At 41.9% G+C, this 17,213-nt stretch overlaps 1 protein-coding gene across 1 annotated transcript; it reads right to left on the reverse strand.

Annotated features, from left to right (window-relative positions):
• Positions 1-10,179: 10,179 nt before the first annotated feature.
• LOC137272644 (uncharacterized) lies at positions 10,180-13,815 on the reverse strand. Its single transcript, XM_067805043.1, has 4 exons — positions 13,579-13,815; positions 13,270-13,351; positions 10,831-10,971; positions 10,180-10,442 (listed from the first exon to the last, which is right to left on the reverse strand). The coding sequence occupies exons 1-4, from the start codon at positions 13,813-13,815 to the stop codon at positions 10,180-10,182; spliced, it is 723 nt and encodes a 240-aa protein (XP_067661144.1).
• Positions 13,816-17,213: the final 3,398 nt, after the last annotated feature.

Here is a 17,213-nt window from a genome sequence, read left to right on the forward strand (position 1 = left end):
ACAGAGACCATTGACGCATCAATCGATACCAGTTTTCAGCAGATACGAGAATACCTAGAACGCTACACACACTTGGGGTCCGGGTGGGCTGTAGATAAAATCGATAATGTCTATCTAGACATAGCTAACTACGTGCCGTTCAGAGGCGGGTCATACCTAGCCTTGCCCCCCTACTATAGGAACAAAAATGCCATAGTAAACGTTAAGAATAGAGGAAACGATTGCCTGAGGTTAGCTATCAGGTCAGCCTTATTTCCAGCTGACACTAATCCGAACAGGCCTTCTAATTATCCTCAGGATGATGGGCTCAACTGGGATGGTATAGATGAACCCACCCCCATATCCCAGATCACTAAAGTAGAAAAACAGAATAATCTGGCTATAAATGTCTTTGGGCACGAAGGTAACACAACAATAGTACACAGGGTCAGCCCGGTGAAGGATCGTCAAGTTATCAATATATTCATGATCCAGCGAGGTGACAAGTATCACTACACATGGATAAAACACTTTAGCAGGCTGTTGTATGACCAATCGGCACACAGAGAAAAGACCCACTTCTGTGAACGATGCCTACATGGCTTCACACGAGCTGATTTATTAGAATCCCACCGTGAGGATTGCCAAGGTGTGGGGCAGACGGCCATACGAGTCGACATGCCTAAGGAAGGTGATAATATCCTAAAATTCGGTAACCACAAGAACCAAATGTCTGTGCCTTATATCATATACGCCGACTTCGAAGCCTTAGTTGTGGGTGGGGATTCCCCCAGTGGTGCCGTCGGCGAGGCTCCCAGTGGTAGCTTCACCCACAAAACACAAGAGCATAAAGCCTGTGGGTTTGTATACATTGTCGTCCGTTGTGACGGGGAAACGAAAGCTCCGGTAGTGTATAGGGGCCCTGACGCGGCTGAAAGGTTTCTAAAGTGTTTGCAGGAGGAAGAAAAAATTATTAGGAATGTATTGTATAAAATCGCTCCCATGCGTATGACCCGAGTCGACAGGCTAGCTCACGCTAGTAGCACTAACTGTCACGTGTGTGACTCACCACTTAACGGTGATTCGGTGAGAGATCACTGCCACATAACTGGTAAGTATAGAGACGCCGCTCACAGCGCGTGCAACCTCAAGCTTAAAATCAACCCTAAGACAATAAACATCCCCGTTGTCTTTCACAACTTGAGAGGGTACGACTCACACTTGATCATGCAGGCCATCGCGAAAATCGATGGTAATATAATGTGCATCCCCAACAACATGGAGAGATACATCTCCTTCAGCTTAAACGGACTTAGGTTCATTGACTCGTTTCAGTTCCTCCTGTCGTCACTCGACAGTCTGGTCAAGGCCAACAATACCTTCCCTATCACCGATCGATACACAGACGCCGAGACTAGACCCCTGCTTATGAGGAAGGGTGTCTACCCCTATGAGTACATGGATAGTTGGGCCAAGTTCACCGAGACCAGACTACCCCCTATTGACTGCTTTTATAGCAAGCTGAATGAGGCGTCCGTCTCACGAGATGATTACTCGCACGCGACTAACGTATGGAATAAACTGGGTTGTAAGAACCTGGGTGATTATGGTATTACACCAGCCCAGGTCTGTCGTGGGACGCCTTGCTTAAAAAGACCGGAGTTAATTTGGAATTGCTCACAGATTACGACATGCACCTATTCATTGAGAAAGGCTTGCGAGGTGGGATTTCCATGGCATCCAAACGATACGCTAAAGCAAATAATCAATACGTGAAAGGTTACGATCCTAACAAGCCAACCAATCACATTCTCTACCTCGACGCAAACAACCTGTACGGCTGGGCCATGAGCCAGTATCTACCTACAGGGGGATTCGAATGGGTACCCCACGTTGATGTTATGGGGGTTGCACCAGATTCGAACAAAGGGTATATCCTCGAGGTTGACTTAGAGTATACCAAGGAATACACACATCACACAACAGCTACCCCCTGGCCCCCGAACGTATGAGGGTTAACCCAGACTGGATGTCTGAGTACCAACATAACTTGTTAGGTGGGCGTGTGACAGACGTTGAAAAACTCGTGCCTAACTTAATGAATAAGACCAAGTACATCGTTCACTATCGCAACCTACAGCTGTACCTGTCGTTGGGTATGAGGCTGACCAAAATACACAGGGTGCTCATGTTCGACCAGAGCCCATGGATGGAGCCCTACATCAGAATGAACACAGACCTACGAAAAAAAGCCACCAGTGATTTTGAGAAAAATCTCTACAAGCTCATGAACAACTCAGTGTTTGGTAAGACTATGGAGAACCTGAGGAAACGCGTGACCGTGAAGCTGGTTCGGTCGAGTGAGGAAGACAAGCTCAGGAGATTGATAGTCAGTCCGGCATTCAACCGTAGTAAGATATTCACAGACAACCTGGTTGCCCTACACATGAAGAAAAGCCACATAAAATTCAACCGGCCTGTTTACGTGGGGATGAGCATCCTCGATTTATCCAAACACCTGATGTACGACTTTTACTACAACGAGCTCAAGAAACAGTACGGCGACAGGTGTGAAGTGCTGTACACTGACACGGATTCCCGCTGTTAGAAATTCGAACCAAGGACGTGTACGAGGACATGAAAAAACACCTCGATTTATACGACACCAGCGACTACCCTAAGACCCATGCCATACACAGTACGGTAAATAAAAAGGTCCTAGGTAAGATGAAGGACGAGTGTGCTGGCACGCCCATAGCCGAGTACATAGGTTTGAGACCTAAGATGTACTCCATACTGAAAGCCGACAATAGTGAGATCCGGAAGGCTAAGGGGGTTAAGAAGTATGTGGTGAAACAACACATCAAACACGCCAGATTCAAGGAAGCCCTGTTCAAGACCCGTACCTTTAGGCATAAAATGAACACACTTAGAAGTGATGGGCATAAGATATACGGACTGACTATAAACAAGACGTCCCTGTCGCCTATGGACACGAAACGTTGGATAGCTATTGATGGGATAAACACATACGCGTATGGACATGAAAAAATTTGAGGCTATTTACTACAGCCAGCGTGGGTACTGGAAAGGAGCTAGCGCAGTAGATAAGCTAGCTAAAATAGCACGAGTACCCCAGGAGGAAGCCAAAGCATGGCTTGAAAAACAAGCCCTGTGGCAGATCTATTTGCCGGCACCACGCTACGTGCCTAGAAGGAGGTTCGGTATTAACATACCTAATAGCATTCACCAGGCAGACCTACTGTTCCTACCCCACGACAAGAGGTACAAGTATGCCTTAACCGTAGTGGACGTAGCCAGTCGTTACAAGGAAGCCGAACCCTTGACCACGAAAGATTCGGCCCAGGTAGCCAGAGGATTCGAACGCATATACAAATGCAGCCCGCTGACGTGGCCAACAGAGCTGCAAGTTGACCCCGGACGGGAGTTCATGGGTGCCGTGTCACAACTGCTAGCCAAACACGATACAAAGGTCAGGCGTGGCACGGCCGGAGCCCATCGCAGCCAAGCCATAGTTGAGAGATTTAATAGGACTTTGGCTGAGCGCTTGTTCGGCCATCAGTATGCTAGGGAGATGGCCACCCCTGGAAAACGATCGACTGAATGGGTCACGAGGTTACCCAAGGTGGTGTCGGCAATTAACCATGAAGTCACCCGTCTCACCGGTAAGAAACCGGCAGACGCTATCAAACTAAAATCAATAGTTGCAGAGTCGGCCGCTCCATTGCGTGGGAAGGAGAAACAGATACCAGATAGGGCCCTAGTGAGGTATCTATACCAGCCAGGGGAACACGAGGGTGATAGCCGTAAGCGGGCCACCGATCCTATATGGTCAGTCAAAACTTACAACATAGATAAAGTGGATATGAAAGCCGACGAACCTAACTTGTACTACTTGAGGGATGGGCCGGGTAGGGGTTTTGTAAGAGAAGAATTATTGATCGTACCGTACGGCACAGTGTTACCTCCAACACACGTTAAGTAGTAGGGGTAATAGTAGCAAGAACTAAGGGCCCAACCAAAGCCTTATTTAGTAAATAAGGCTTTGTAGAGACTTTTCTTGAAAGTGTTTTAGAACCCCCATTGTATATACTACTCTATCAGATTCAGTCTCTCTTTCTATTTCCGGCATATCTATATGACTAAGAATGGCTTTCATTTTTGGCCTCAAGAGGAGTTTGATTTTTTTTTCCTATCGGATTGATGCATGGAAGGATTCATATCCCCTTGACTGTCTTGAATATCTCAAAACAGTGAGTACCTGTTTAAAGTATTGGATATATTCCATCGTGGAGATGCATGAGACAACCAGCATATTCAATTTTCCACTTCTGTTTGATTTTTCTGTCGACCCATTCAGCTGTTCTTCCCTGCCCTGTTTTCTCTGCATTTTCATCTTGTCACGATAAATTTCATTTGCCCAATTTCTAGAAGCTTTTTGAGCCCATGTTTTGCCACTCCTCAGCTTCCATATCACTGAATGTCAGAGTCCCACATGGATGTATTTTAACACCACCTGTTTGGTTGGGTAGGTGAATATGATCCTCACTGTCATCTTCGACACTGTCGTACCTGGGGCATTTTCTCTTTGCTTTCAGCTCATTTGCCGGACACCAATATTTGGTATGTCACTGTAGATTGTGCATGTTATCCATCAGCACACTGCAGTCTGCACATGCAATGGCCATAGTACGGATGGCCATAATGGCCAAGGATCCCTCACTACTCGTGACCAAATCGGTTTCAACTTCAGTGAGTTGATGTTGAGGCTGTGTCGCTTTTTGAGTCGGAGGACTATCAAGAGATACTGTTGTAGTCAACTAGGCAGATCAGTTTCTGACTGAGCTTTGACTTGCTCATTTAACTCTGTTGGTCCTTATCTTCAGGGTAGGTTTTAGATCAATGGTGAGTTGTCAATAGGGTCTTCCAGCAGTATTTTCATACATGGCCATAAAGCGATCTATATGTTCAGGGAAAATTCTGCAGGCAAAGACTTTGATTTGCTGCTTGTCTATGGGGGAATGAAAAAGGTTGTCACAATGCGTGTTCTAAGAAATGTTTCAAGATTCTTTGCCTCTGGGAAACAGATTTTGTACCAAGAGAAAGATCAATACATTCTTGTGACGGGAAATTTTCGTAAACGGCCATGAGATACGTGTGCCATGCTTGGCTTCCGCCAGGAAATCATCAAGGTACATCACGTTCCACTGGCTAGCGTCAAAGTAATCCTCGTCAAAGATATATTATTTATGAATTCCTTTTACAAAGGTCAATTGAGGCAGCTGCTTGCTGATATTCTGATATAAGGGCTGTCATTAAGTATAACATGAAATAATGCGGGTGGGTTGGGCTTGGATCAGGCCATGTCGAAGCACATGGGAGATAAACACAGACTTCCCACAGCCACTGGGCCCCACAACGAACGTATGCGAGGGAATCGGGAACCTGAACCGTTCTTGCTGCTGGTCCTTTTGGAAAGGAGGGTGTTTCTCTTGACGGGAAGGAGGTAGGTGTCTCTCTTGAGGTAGTAGGTGTTTCTCTTGTGGAGGATTGCCACCTACATACCTACATGAGGGTAATCGTTATCCCGAGGAGGGGGTACGTTTGGAGCATGCATCTGCTTCCAGTGTCTCTGTAGATTATCATTTCCTGTAAAATTCTTCCCACTGTCCAGACAGGTGGTCACTCCCATTGTGATCCAATACAAGTATCGAGATTTGCGGGGTTCTTTTATACTGTGGACGTTTTAAGTCAGCTTCAGCTCCTTTCAAAGCAGCTTTTGCCTGATTCACTACAGCTTGCATCTCTGACATATATCATATTCTCATAGGTTGGGGTGTTGTCTTCTTCCTCCTGTGGGTTGTCACCGGGTTCTTTTTCCCAATTACCTATCTCTTCTCTTTGTCTTCACTGTTGTCGTCTTGGGTACTTGTGGTTTCCTTCTCTGTATTGATTTTCTCAACCTGGACTTTCTAAATACATCAATAGGGTCAAGTCTAATCTCTGATGCTCTCTTCACGTTGTTCACGCCCAAAGCGTTTGCTGGTGACAGTGAAACTGTTTGTCAGGTTACACTACCATAGAGGTTATACTGTCTTACATGTGTAGGAGGGAATCTTAGATGACACTCTTTTCTTCATGACACACCTGTCGCTATGCGTTAAATAGCGAAAATAGCGATGATAATTTGATATGGCAATACATACAGGTAAATAAACCTTGATGATCTTCACCATTGATGTCAACAGGCAGCATGCCAGAACATGCGTGACACAGGTATGACATCTTGAACTGAACTGTAAGTAGTGTCAAAGGACACTGGCGCATACCCAACGCTCCCCTATAGAAATCTGGTCAGGTAGGCGTTGACGAGATCTTTTATGGACAGATGGGTGAAACCATGCTCTAGATCTAGTAGATCTTCTCTCTGCATGTCCACATAAAATCCATGATAATGTTCAGAAAAAGGGTCTCACCTCTAGTCAACATACATACTGTAACAACCATCATACAGTGGCACAAACAACAAACAACCTCCAAGCACACAGTTACCATCCTGGCTGCACCATAGGTATCGTGGAGCTTTATAAATCGTGTATCCATTGGTTCAGCATACTCAAGGGACCATTTGTTCATTTTCAGTTGTAGTCTATGCACTTCTATCCTGGTTTTAACTAAAGATGAAAACCAACCCATGTCACCGCTGGTAGATAAATTTGAGGAGTTTTAACTGAGAACCGGAGAAGAAAGTACCGGAGAACCTAGTTCTGCACAGCCTGCACTGAATTACTGAGTTCTCACACTCCAAGTCCATATAGCGACACAGGCTCCATCAGAACTGAGTATGGGTTAGCATACACATCACAATGCTCCTGAATTTGGAGCATAATGCAGATAATGCTCGCCAAGCAGATTTATACAACTCTTTGATTGATGTGTGTAGATCCGTGAATTCATTCAACCAAATCCCTAGATTTCTATAGTTGGCACTGGAAAATGAAATTAGACTTCTGAACGGAGAATCCTGTCTTAAAACCTTCGTTTTATGAACATTGACCATAAGTCTCTATGTCTTACATCAGTTAAACAGTCTAACGTCCTTTGCAGGGATGCTTCATTCTGAGCTGTCAGATCTATATCATCTGCATACATCAAGACTGATAACGTGGTATTGTCGAAGCTGATTCCACATTTCAGGGAATTAATTCTGCTGGATCATTTATGTAGCTTGATAAGAATGTCAGCGATAACCTGCAACCCTAGTTTACCCAAGAATGAACACCAAATGGGTCTAAATAAAACTCGTTAATCTTCACGGCACAGTTTACTTCACTACATTGTGACTGGACAGTAGATAGAATTCCAGACTTGATACCTGTTTTAATCAGTGTCAGCCACAAACAGTGGTTGTTTACCTTGTCACAATCTTTCGTTATGTCTACAAAGCTGACAAACGTTTATTTATTAGATGCGTTTCTTTGGTTAATATATGTATAGATAGGGTATCTATGTCCACACAGCCTCTCTTAGTGCGAAATCTATTCTGTTCTTCTGTTAACTTGTTTTCTTCCAACCATGACTGGATTCTTCGGTTCAAAATACCTGCATATATTTCGCATGGGATCGAAAGCAAGGTGTTGCCTTTGTAGCTGGAGGGGTCTCTGGTCACTCCCAGGGTTTAAGATAGGGCATATCAGTCCAGTTTTCCAGTCATTGGGTGAAACAGAATTTTCTAAACAATATCTCATATAATGGGATATAATCCCTGATATTGCCTTTCCTTACTTTGTGCTTACTTCACTTCTCTTGTGATGGGGACATTCGGGCTTGCTGTGTCTGTGTTTGATTCATGCGAGATGCTGTTGCTAATATGAGCTGTTTAAAAACATCACTGTAAAACTGTTCATCAATAAATTCTTCATCATGAGTGGTAAGCAGCTGCTTGAAGTAAGGTAAGAAGTCCATCCGTTGATAAGCCTGAGTCACTAATGTGTTCTGTCGTGTTGCTTTGTTTTCTTGTGAATAAAACCATTGTTTGAAGGGGTGTATCTGCCTGCCGTCCCCACCTCATGCATCAGCGTCCTCATATTTCCTCAGCTTCTAAAGATGAGAAATTGTCAAAGAAAACTTTCTCATAATTCTTTACAGATTTCAACTCTTTCCTCTTTTCATAACTTTCTGTTTTTGTTTTACGGTGTCCAGAGTTGACATCACTACCCCTACGCCTTTACCATGGGGCTTTTTTCAAGTAGCAATATTTACTTTGACATCACGCATCTTCAAACTTTCAGTTAGTAAATGACTGTTTCACTCTGCTTATCCACCTGTCCTGGGAGATTTCTTATCACTATTGAGTTTATATGTTGTATAATGGGTAATGTAACTTTACTTCCGAGAATAGTTTCTCGGTTTTGGAGACTCTGCCTTCAAACGAATCTAGCTGATTTTGTATTTTGTATTTGACAGACTTGATTTCTGATTTCTTAGATCAATTCCGCTATTTGTCGGCAATGTCTCTATCAAATCTCGACTTCGAACTGTCCATTCTGCCCGAAATATTGGATTTCATTTCTTTCACCTCACTAAATAACAACAAGAAAAGTAATTTCAGTTCACTTATCTCGGTGGCTGTGTCGTAAATTACTGTCGACGGCTCGCTAAATGCATGTATTTCAGTTTTAAAGACATGAATATTTTCCTGACTTCTGAATCTTCTTTTCTACGTGTTAGTCACAGTTCCCCGAGAATGTCCGTTTCCCAGTTGGTCCATTTTCACACTGAGTGGCACACCTGTCACCCCCGAGGGCGACGCCATTACTGTTTCACCGAATTGCCGGTCAGTGTCTATTGTCTCCATTCCTACGATTAAACAGGAGCTTTACTGTGAACAGTGCTCTTGAACCGGTAATATATATGTCTTATGTGCGTGTGTATGTTGATTTAGTGTGCCGTTATCCGTATACAGCGAAGGGCAAACTCTGAATGGTTTGCATGGTGTCACGTTTCATCGATGACATATTTTACTACCCAGAGAGCAGGTCTGTGTTAACTCCCTAGAAATCAGTGGGACATCCTTATCTTTCCCCCTCAACACTCACTTTGAAGTCAAACAAAGTCAAAACATATACATATGTACACAAATACACTTCACACCCGACTCATGAATGTGGCGTAAAACTAAACTCACTCACTTACTCAGTTACTGCTGATAATGGCGAGTAATAACACATCTTCAAAAGCAAGAGCATAATTATGGGAATCTGAGAACTAATTTACTTATCAGATAGGACCGTCTATTTCGGTGGTTAGTGTTTTCTTATGTTGCTGCTGCAACATTGCCGATGTGACGTTAAATATTAACTCACTCACTCTCATGTTGCTTGATTACATCATTTTAATGTTATACTACTATTAGGTATTTTCTTACATTTGTAGATCGTTGAGTCGGAAACACTGAAAGATGTTTTCATCTGTTACATAGATGTGTTATGATTTATTCATACCTCATCCCACGTAACAGGTTGCTGAAAGCCCCTGTGGTCATCAAATCACATAAAAATCTGAGGAGGTTGATGAAACTTATGTTCAACAACAGATATCTTATCTGTACAGTCTTTATTTACCTTCAAATGTAATGACAATAATAATGTGGCAATGTTAAATGACCATTATTATCATGTTTAGAGATTAAATGTCTAGATAATATGCAGCAGAGAGGGTTCGGGTTTTAGAGATTAAAGGTCTACATAATATGGAGCAGAGACGGTTCGAGTGATCCTCTCACAGTAAAAGAATTGAGATTATAATGCGGGTGATCCTGATCTTCGCAAAGTGATCAGGAGGTACCAAACCAAAGGTACAAACTTTCACAAACTTTTACAGCTATTAATGCAAGTCTAAGCCCCTCTTCTTGTAACGAGTAGGCTGAAGCAATCCTGATGTGGCGTCAAATATCATCTCACTCACACTTGTAGAGTGTAGACAGAAGAGTGGAGACATGTATCCTAGTCACAAATAGTAAGCGTATCACCGATGCAATTTACACAGAACACTTGATCCAGCATGCTCTTTTTCTGAACACAGAGCATATATTCGCAGCAGGTGGTAATGTGTATGGCCCTCTGTTTTGTTGAGCAGATGACATGAGTGAACTTCTTTCCAGTGTTCGTGGCTATTGTGTTATTCACAGTTTCTCACTGCAAATATCCAGCCTTCTTGTCCCGTCTCTCTTCTGGAGTATTCCACGTCTAGGTATCCGAATTTTGAAATTTGGCACGTACCCCTCTTGGGGAGATACTCAAAAGTAAGGCATGTGAATCTTTTCTCTCGAATGCACATGTTAGAACATTCCTTTAAATTTTGCGTGTTCTCAGCTCTGTCATTGTAACCTTTGAGACCAAGGCCTTGGTATCTCGTAAGTCCATCGCCATAAACCTTGCATTCTGGAAGGGTATGGTCTCAGCATCAATACTGACGTATTAATAATGAACATGGGAAGAAGCTACAGCTTTCGTTTGAACATTTGTGTTGGAAGAGAAGTATCTAGGTTGTGGGGAAACTGATACTTTCTTGCTGTGCATGTCTTGCTGTACTGTACACTATCTTTGGTCAATCGTTTGAAAACTATATATTTATCACAACGAGTGCAATGTTTACACGTTCACGAATACAGCCAACACTTTCAGGGGGTATTTCAAATGATTTATTGAATACGATTAATATGTTCAAGTGTGCTGCCTGCATGTCCATTACTCATAACACTATCGCCTGACTATTCGTTGGATGAGCGGCAGCGGAAGATATACTACGAGTCTGTAAAATTTCACTCACGCCTGACACAGTTGTTGTTGGCAGGGTTGAAACTGTAGCCCGGTACACACTTGCAGGTCATGGTGAAGCACACGAACATGCTACCTGGACAGTCTGAGTTCATTTTGCACCTGGATTCAAGGCTACTACCGTCAGTGTAACCTGTGTCATGTTCAAAAGTACACAAGGTTGTACTGTGTAATTTTCAGTTGCAGGAATCTAAGCACGTGTTATGATCACAAAATGAAAACCATGTGCATTTTGTTTTTAAACGTTAGGTTCATTATTGGTAAAAGGAAGTACAGTCCGTTTGAGTCAGAATTGCATTTTTTATCATTGTAAAAATTGCCACATAAATATAAATAGTACACATGTTTATCATTTACTAATACCCAACAGTTTTCTTATAGTTCTGTGAAACAGTTGGTGATTACCGGAAGGCGGAGCAGCAACAGTTCTGGTATCTACGTCACGTAAGAGGAAATGAAATAATAGTTTCATGAGATACATCTACACCATTATCAAAACAAACAGCTGGACACTCTCACCTGCAGCGCTACCCATGCTTTCATAAATACCTTTATCTAAACCTTATCTTCACCCTCAGGTCATACTCACCATTTCAAAAGCTCACAGTCACAATAACATCCTCACCTACACCACCAGCCGCAGCTGCATTACTTCTCTCATCCCATTTGACCATCACCTTCATATCTGGCTTTGTGCCTTACCTTCAAAGACTTTTAGATAAGAGCTCTGCCATGTTTTAGAGCATAACTGTTGGCTGAGTTTGCAGAAAATCGTTTATTACTCTGGTGACATAATGACTTAATAATTTACTGGCTGTATCTGGAACTTAAGAGGTCCATAAGCCCGTTTGATATAGAGGTGTCAGAGTAGAATCCTGGATTGTGAAACATATTGTTTGTGTGAGATGGTAATATGACAGTTTTACGCGTTTTGTATACTTTTCATGAAGTTCCTAGATTTTGACTATTAAAATAATAATATATTTTAAAGAAGTTTGGTTCAGTGTTTAGTGTCATCGTTACTGACAATTTCATTTGGTAGAACACATCTAGAATCATTCAGTTCTGTGTCGCAGTTAGATATGCTGACATTTTAAGTCTGATTTCCCTCTAGCTTGCGGGATTACATATGCTGGCTCACATTTACTGTTTTACCCAATATTCAAATCCTCCTTCTCAATTGTTTCTGTTTCACATTTCCGTTTCAACGTGTGTTCGGTGCTCAGGTCTTCAGAAGGGCAGCACCTCCTATCGCTTATATACAATTTGCCCACTGTGAGACTTGCCTTACATCCTGGTCATTTAGCTGCTTGAAACATAGCATGAGTTCTCAGGGACGTTTAATTGTTTTAATTGTTAAGAACTGCTCATTGACACCGTAAAGTGTGTCTTTTAGATTCTTTGCGCGCATGTGAACTTAAAATGTGTCACTTGAATCACAGAACGTAGCTACAATCGCACATTGTCTCAGACTCGACCTCTTTAATCTCATTCTATGGGCGCACATAAGGTCATTCAAAACATCCATATTGCACACTGGTTCCCGTTCCACATTTTTAACAACACGTTTCACTGATTCATCCGACATCTCGCGTGAAATAACACGTTGTATCTCGTCTATCTGACGCTGAGATCAAACACTGCCTTTTTCATCTCACTGCATTGCTTGTACAAAAGAACAACGTCTAGGAAGACTGGGTCCACGTCCTGTTCCATGTCATGCTGCTTTCGACGTTTGGTTGCCACTTTCCGACCCATCCTCTTGTCTTGTCCTGTTTCATCATTGATTCACTCTGTCGTGTATTTCTCCGTACAAGGCTAGTTTGTGCACCCTTGTGTGTCTAGAGAACTTTCGACGGAAGTAAGTTTATTGTCGATACCTGTGAGCTTCTCGTCAAGGTTGTCCACTGCTTTTGGAAGCAATGGGCCATGCCAGTAAGAAGTCACATCTTGTCAACTAATGCCTTTATCACGTTCTTGTGTGCCTTGTTCACATTTTCCCTTTATTTGATCCTAATGTGTTTAGCCGGTTTATCAAATATATGATTTTTGTAAATGACTCATACTTTGTAAAAGTATTTTGCAAATGCATTGATATTACGTACATGCAATTGTAAGTGAGGTTACACTGGGTACTCGGGAGAGCCAAAGAAAGATGTCTGTGCGATTTTATAATGCTATACAGAGAGACAATGTTTTCAGCTACGTCCAAACACCGCTTGCTCATCCAATCAGACACCTACATTTTCACTGACCCACATGTAAATGTTGAGTCGACCTCAAATGAAAGACACTCGAAATATCTAACACGGTCAGGCACAGCACATTCATGCATAAAGTGTAACAAACGTGTAACAAAAGTAAACCAAATATGTCATAAAATAAACTGATTTCAGGTCCGAATTTGTTTTGGTCACACAAGGCATATTACCTTTGACACATGCTGCACCACCACGACGCCTCTCCACACACCTGGTGTTGAATCCACACTTTGCCATGGAACAAGCTGAAAGCTAAAACAAGAACGTTTTGTTAGACTTTGATTTAAAAGTTCAAACCAGACGTTACTCAGAAAGAAAGAAAGAATTTAACACCTTCATACATTAAAGCATTATTCCGAAGTATGGTTGGATTCTTGTTTTGCAATGTTAATTACGTATAAAGTTATTGTTGACATTGCTTTCGTTAACTATGTGATATGTCATCAGGATCATAATCCTTGCATCATCTCAGATATTACTTGGCTTCTTAGCTTTGGATGAACAACGTAGCCATCTTTCGTGGTCCTCTTCACTGAATCATTGTAGAGAAGATGACACGACAGTCTGTCAATGGCATATGCAAAACTCATACAGGAACCACGTTCCACGCATTTCTGGTTGCACAGCTTGATACCAATACCGGCCACCACTTCCTTTTGCATAGCTTGTCCACGTGACTGATATACACATGAGAGCAAAAGAAAAAGGCACAGCATCATATCAAACTTTCTTGAACGAAGACAGAATGAATCCGTCGATGTCTCCTTATGCTTCGAGAACCCAGATGTACTTCAGTCTTTGAATGCATCTTTCACTTCTCATGTGACCACGGAAAATCTATTCAGCGTACCGACAGATCAGGCAGTAATCGATCGTCAAGAATATATTCAGTGTTTTATATGTTATTAATGAACGTGATCAGTACATTTTACTTAGTCCATTCATGCGTACAGTTGAAACTCCATGTATTATACATAACAGCTGGAATTTTACATCGGTTTACCATTGTAGCATAATAACCCAAAGAGCCAATGCCTCAGCGATTGTTTCATTATTAATACGTTCCCATTTCTTCGATGAATAAAATCATTTCCTTTTCGTCAACTGTCTCTTTTTGTGGGCCAAAGATCCAGCAAATTCCGCCCGTTGGTGTCCATTACATTGAGATGAAAGGGAGACGGTTAACAATAGATTTACGTGCACAACATCCACTAGTACAGGCAAACACTACAATTGGTAAGTCTAAATCTGTTCATGAAGCATACAAATTTGTTTGGAAGAGCAAGGTGGTCTCGCAGTTCAGAAACAATTTACTATCGGATATGTAATGTGTCTTGCTGCTTCGGATATGGAAAAACCCGATACGCCCCTTTTCAGAAACACATAACACGAATATCTGGTACGATAATGAATGTAATTATTTAAAAAAAGAAAGGTGTAAATTTCTTAACCTCTTCCGAAAAGATAAAACTTTGTCGTCCCTGGAGAGTTACCACAACGCTAGAAATAGATATAATAAAATTTGCAAGGAAAAGAGAAAGGTATTTATGGAACAGAGAAGGAAAACAATAAAAATGATATAAGCGACCCAAAAAACATTCTGATACGAACTTAAAACACTGAACCATAAGAATAGCCAAAACAACACCGAAACTGGCAAAAGGTTCAATTACTTTCAGTCATTATTCTCCGGCTGTGGCAACAATCCAGATCTTTACAGACAGTGAGTGAGTGAGTTTAGTTTATCGCCGCACTCAGCAATAGTTCAGCTATATGGCGGCAGTCTGTAAATAATCGAGTCTGGACCAGACAATTCGGTGACCAACAACATGAGCATCGATCTGCGCAATTGGGAACCGATTACATGAGTCAGCCAAGTCAGCGAGTCTGACCACCCGATCCCGTTAGTCGCCTCCTACGACAAACATACTCGCCTTTTCTGGCAAGCATGGGTTGCCGAAGGCCTATTCTACCCCGGGACTTTTACGGGTCCTTTATGGACAAGACCCTAACAACGATAATGAGTCTGTTCCAATTTTAGATATCGCCTCCGACATGCCCCAATAGGCAGACATGATATATTAAACAGAATACAACATCTTAAAGGTCACATGCAACGTAAAACACAACTTTGCAGATTCTGGTACCTTTCGGTATGCATTTACCGAAACAAATCATAAAAAATGCCAATTCAACCTATAAAGTTGAAAAAAACGCGATGAAAAAAAAGCCCGCGAAATCGGAGTTCAAACGTTTCACTAAATTCCCCCCAGCGCTGGGGGGAAAACTGGTTTCAACAGCTGTGCTGCGCTGCGCCGGTGACGCATGCGCAGTGAATAGGTTCGCGGAGCTCGAAACAGTATACATGCCCAGCGTCTGAGGTTGTGAGCAGTAGTCTAATCTTGGTTGTGTACACAAACAATTAAATAATCTTCTCGTTACGTAAAAAAAACTTGTTGATTGTGGTAAGCAGTCTCTGTCACAGAGAAAGCTCAGTGTCTGGTTTATTTACACCTATACGTCTGCCTGCCTGCCTGTCTGCTACAGACAATATGCAATACACAGCTTCAATCATTGACCACGTGCAATTTGAACTTAACACCTATCAGACTATACGACATAAAGAAAATAAGTTGATTTATGATGCACCCAAGTCCCGTGTCTGCCACATTATGTAATTAGGCACGTGTGATACACATGACAGGTTTTTATGTCTGTGGGTTGCAAACATACTACATTCATTTTTTTCGGATGACTGGATCTAACGGAAACTGGTGCAAACTCTTGTCAGTTTCAAGTCCTGCTTTGTACTTGGACGAATGACAGATTCCTGCCACGAAGTAGTTGACCATCTCTTCTGAGATGATTTTTAATTGGATCGAGCGCAAATTCAGAGAACATGTATTTTCCAAACCCAACATCTCTCTGTACATTCTTCATGGATAACGACTTCTTTTAGTGTATATGATTTTGTTTGACAACAGTATATGAATCCACACTGAAACGACGCATCAAGTACACAAAAAGAAGTTGTTATCCATACAGAATCTTACTTTCTTGTTACTGGCTATACTTCTAAAATGCCCATCAAACAGATCATCTTTCTGTACACACAATGAGCCCTCAGCATATCAGCAAATGAAACAGCCAATCGGAAGCCGTCGTTACACTTGAATGCATATCCACCCGGTATGACTGGGTTCGGTCTCCCACAGGCTTCGTTTCGGGGGAAGTAAGCCCAAGTACAAAATATTGCACTTTTGAATCGCGATTGTACGCTTATAATTTTGTTTATTCGTTTTTTAAAAAGCAGCAATGTATATTATATGTCATGAATAAGTGATAAATGTGTTTTAATAATGTTTGATTTTTTGGTTGCATGTGACCTTTAAGTGTAATAAATCACCAGGAATAGACCATATCCTCCCGGATTTTCTTAAACATTCATGAGATCATTTAGTTCCATATTCTGCGATTTTTTTTTCAATATTATTCTCCACTCTGGGAACTGTCATGAATCTCAGTAAGTTGACATCGTTGGTCCTATCTATAAACAGGGTGATCCTAAAGATACCAATAACAACCGTATTATAACTGTGCTTAATATATTTGGCAAGTCATTTGCTTATATTATTAATAAAAGATTAGCTACATGCGCTTAGGCCATGGATCAGATAAACGAGGCTCAAGCGGGCTTTAGGGAGGGATATACTACAACAGATAACACTTTCATGCTGTATAGTTTAATACATATCTAATATATCAGCCCAGAAGGTGAAACGTTCTACGCATTGTTGGTTAATTTTGAAAAAGGCTTTTGTTTCTGTGCAGCGGAATAATCTATGGGGCCTTCTGCAATCACGCGTTCTTAGTAGTAAAATAAAAGAAATGTCAAAGTGTGTGTGAGGAAAAAGCATGTACTAACTGAACATTTACTAGTGACCTAGGTGTTAGACAAGGCTGTATGTTAAACCCTTTTCTTTCTACGTTTTTCATTAATGACATAGCGGTGCAAATATGTGGCACATGTTCGAATGGGATCCAACCACTCCTAGATACAATATAACTATTTCTGCTACTCTTGGCCAGCGATATTGTATTTTCCTCTAGTACT

Source organism: Haliotis asinina, chromosome 1 (assembly GCF_037392515.1).
Source record: "Haliotis asinina isolate JCU_RB_2024 chromosome 1, JCU_Hal_asi_v2, whole genome shotgun sequence".
Classification (NCBI taxonomy): domain Eukaryota; kingdom Metazoa; phylum Mollusca; class Gastropoda; order Lepetellida; family Haliotidae; genus Haliotis; species Haliotis asinina.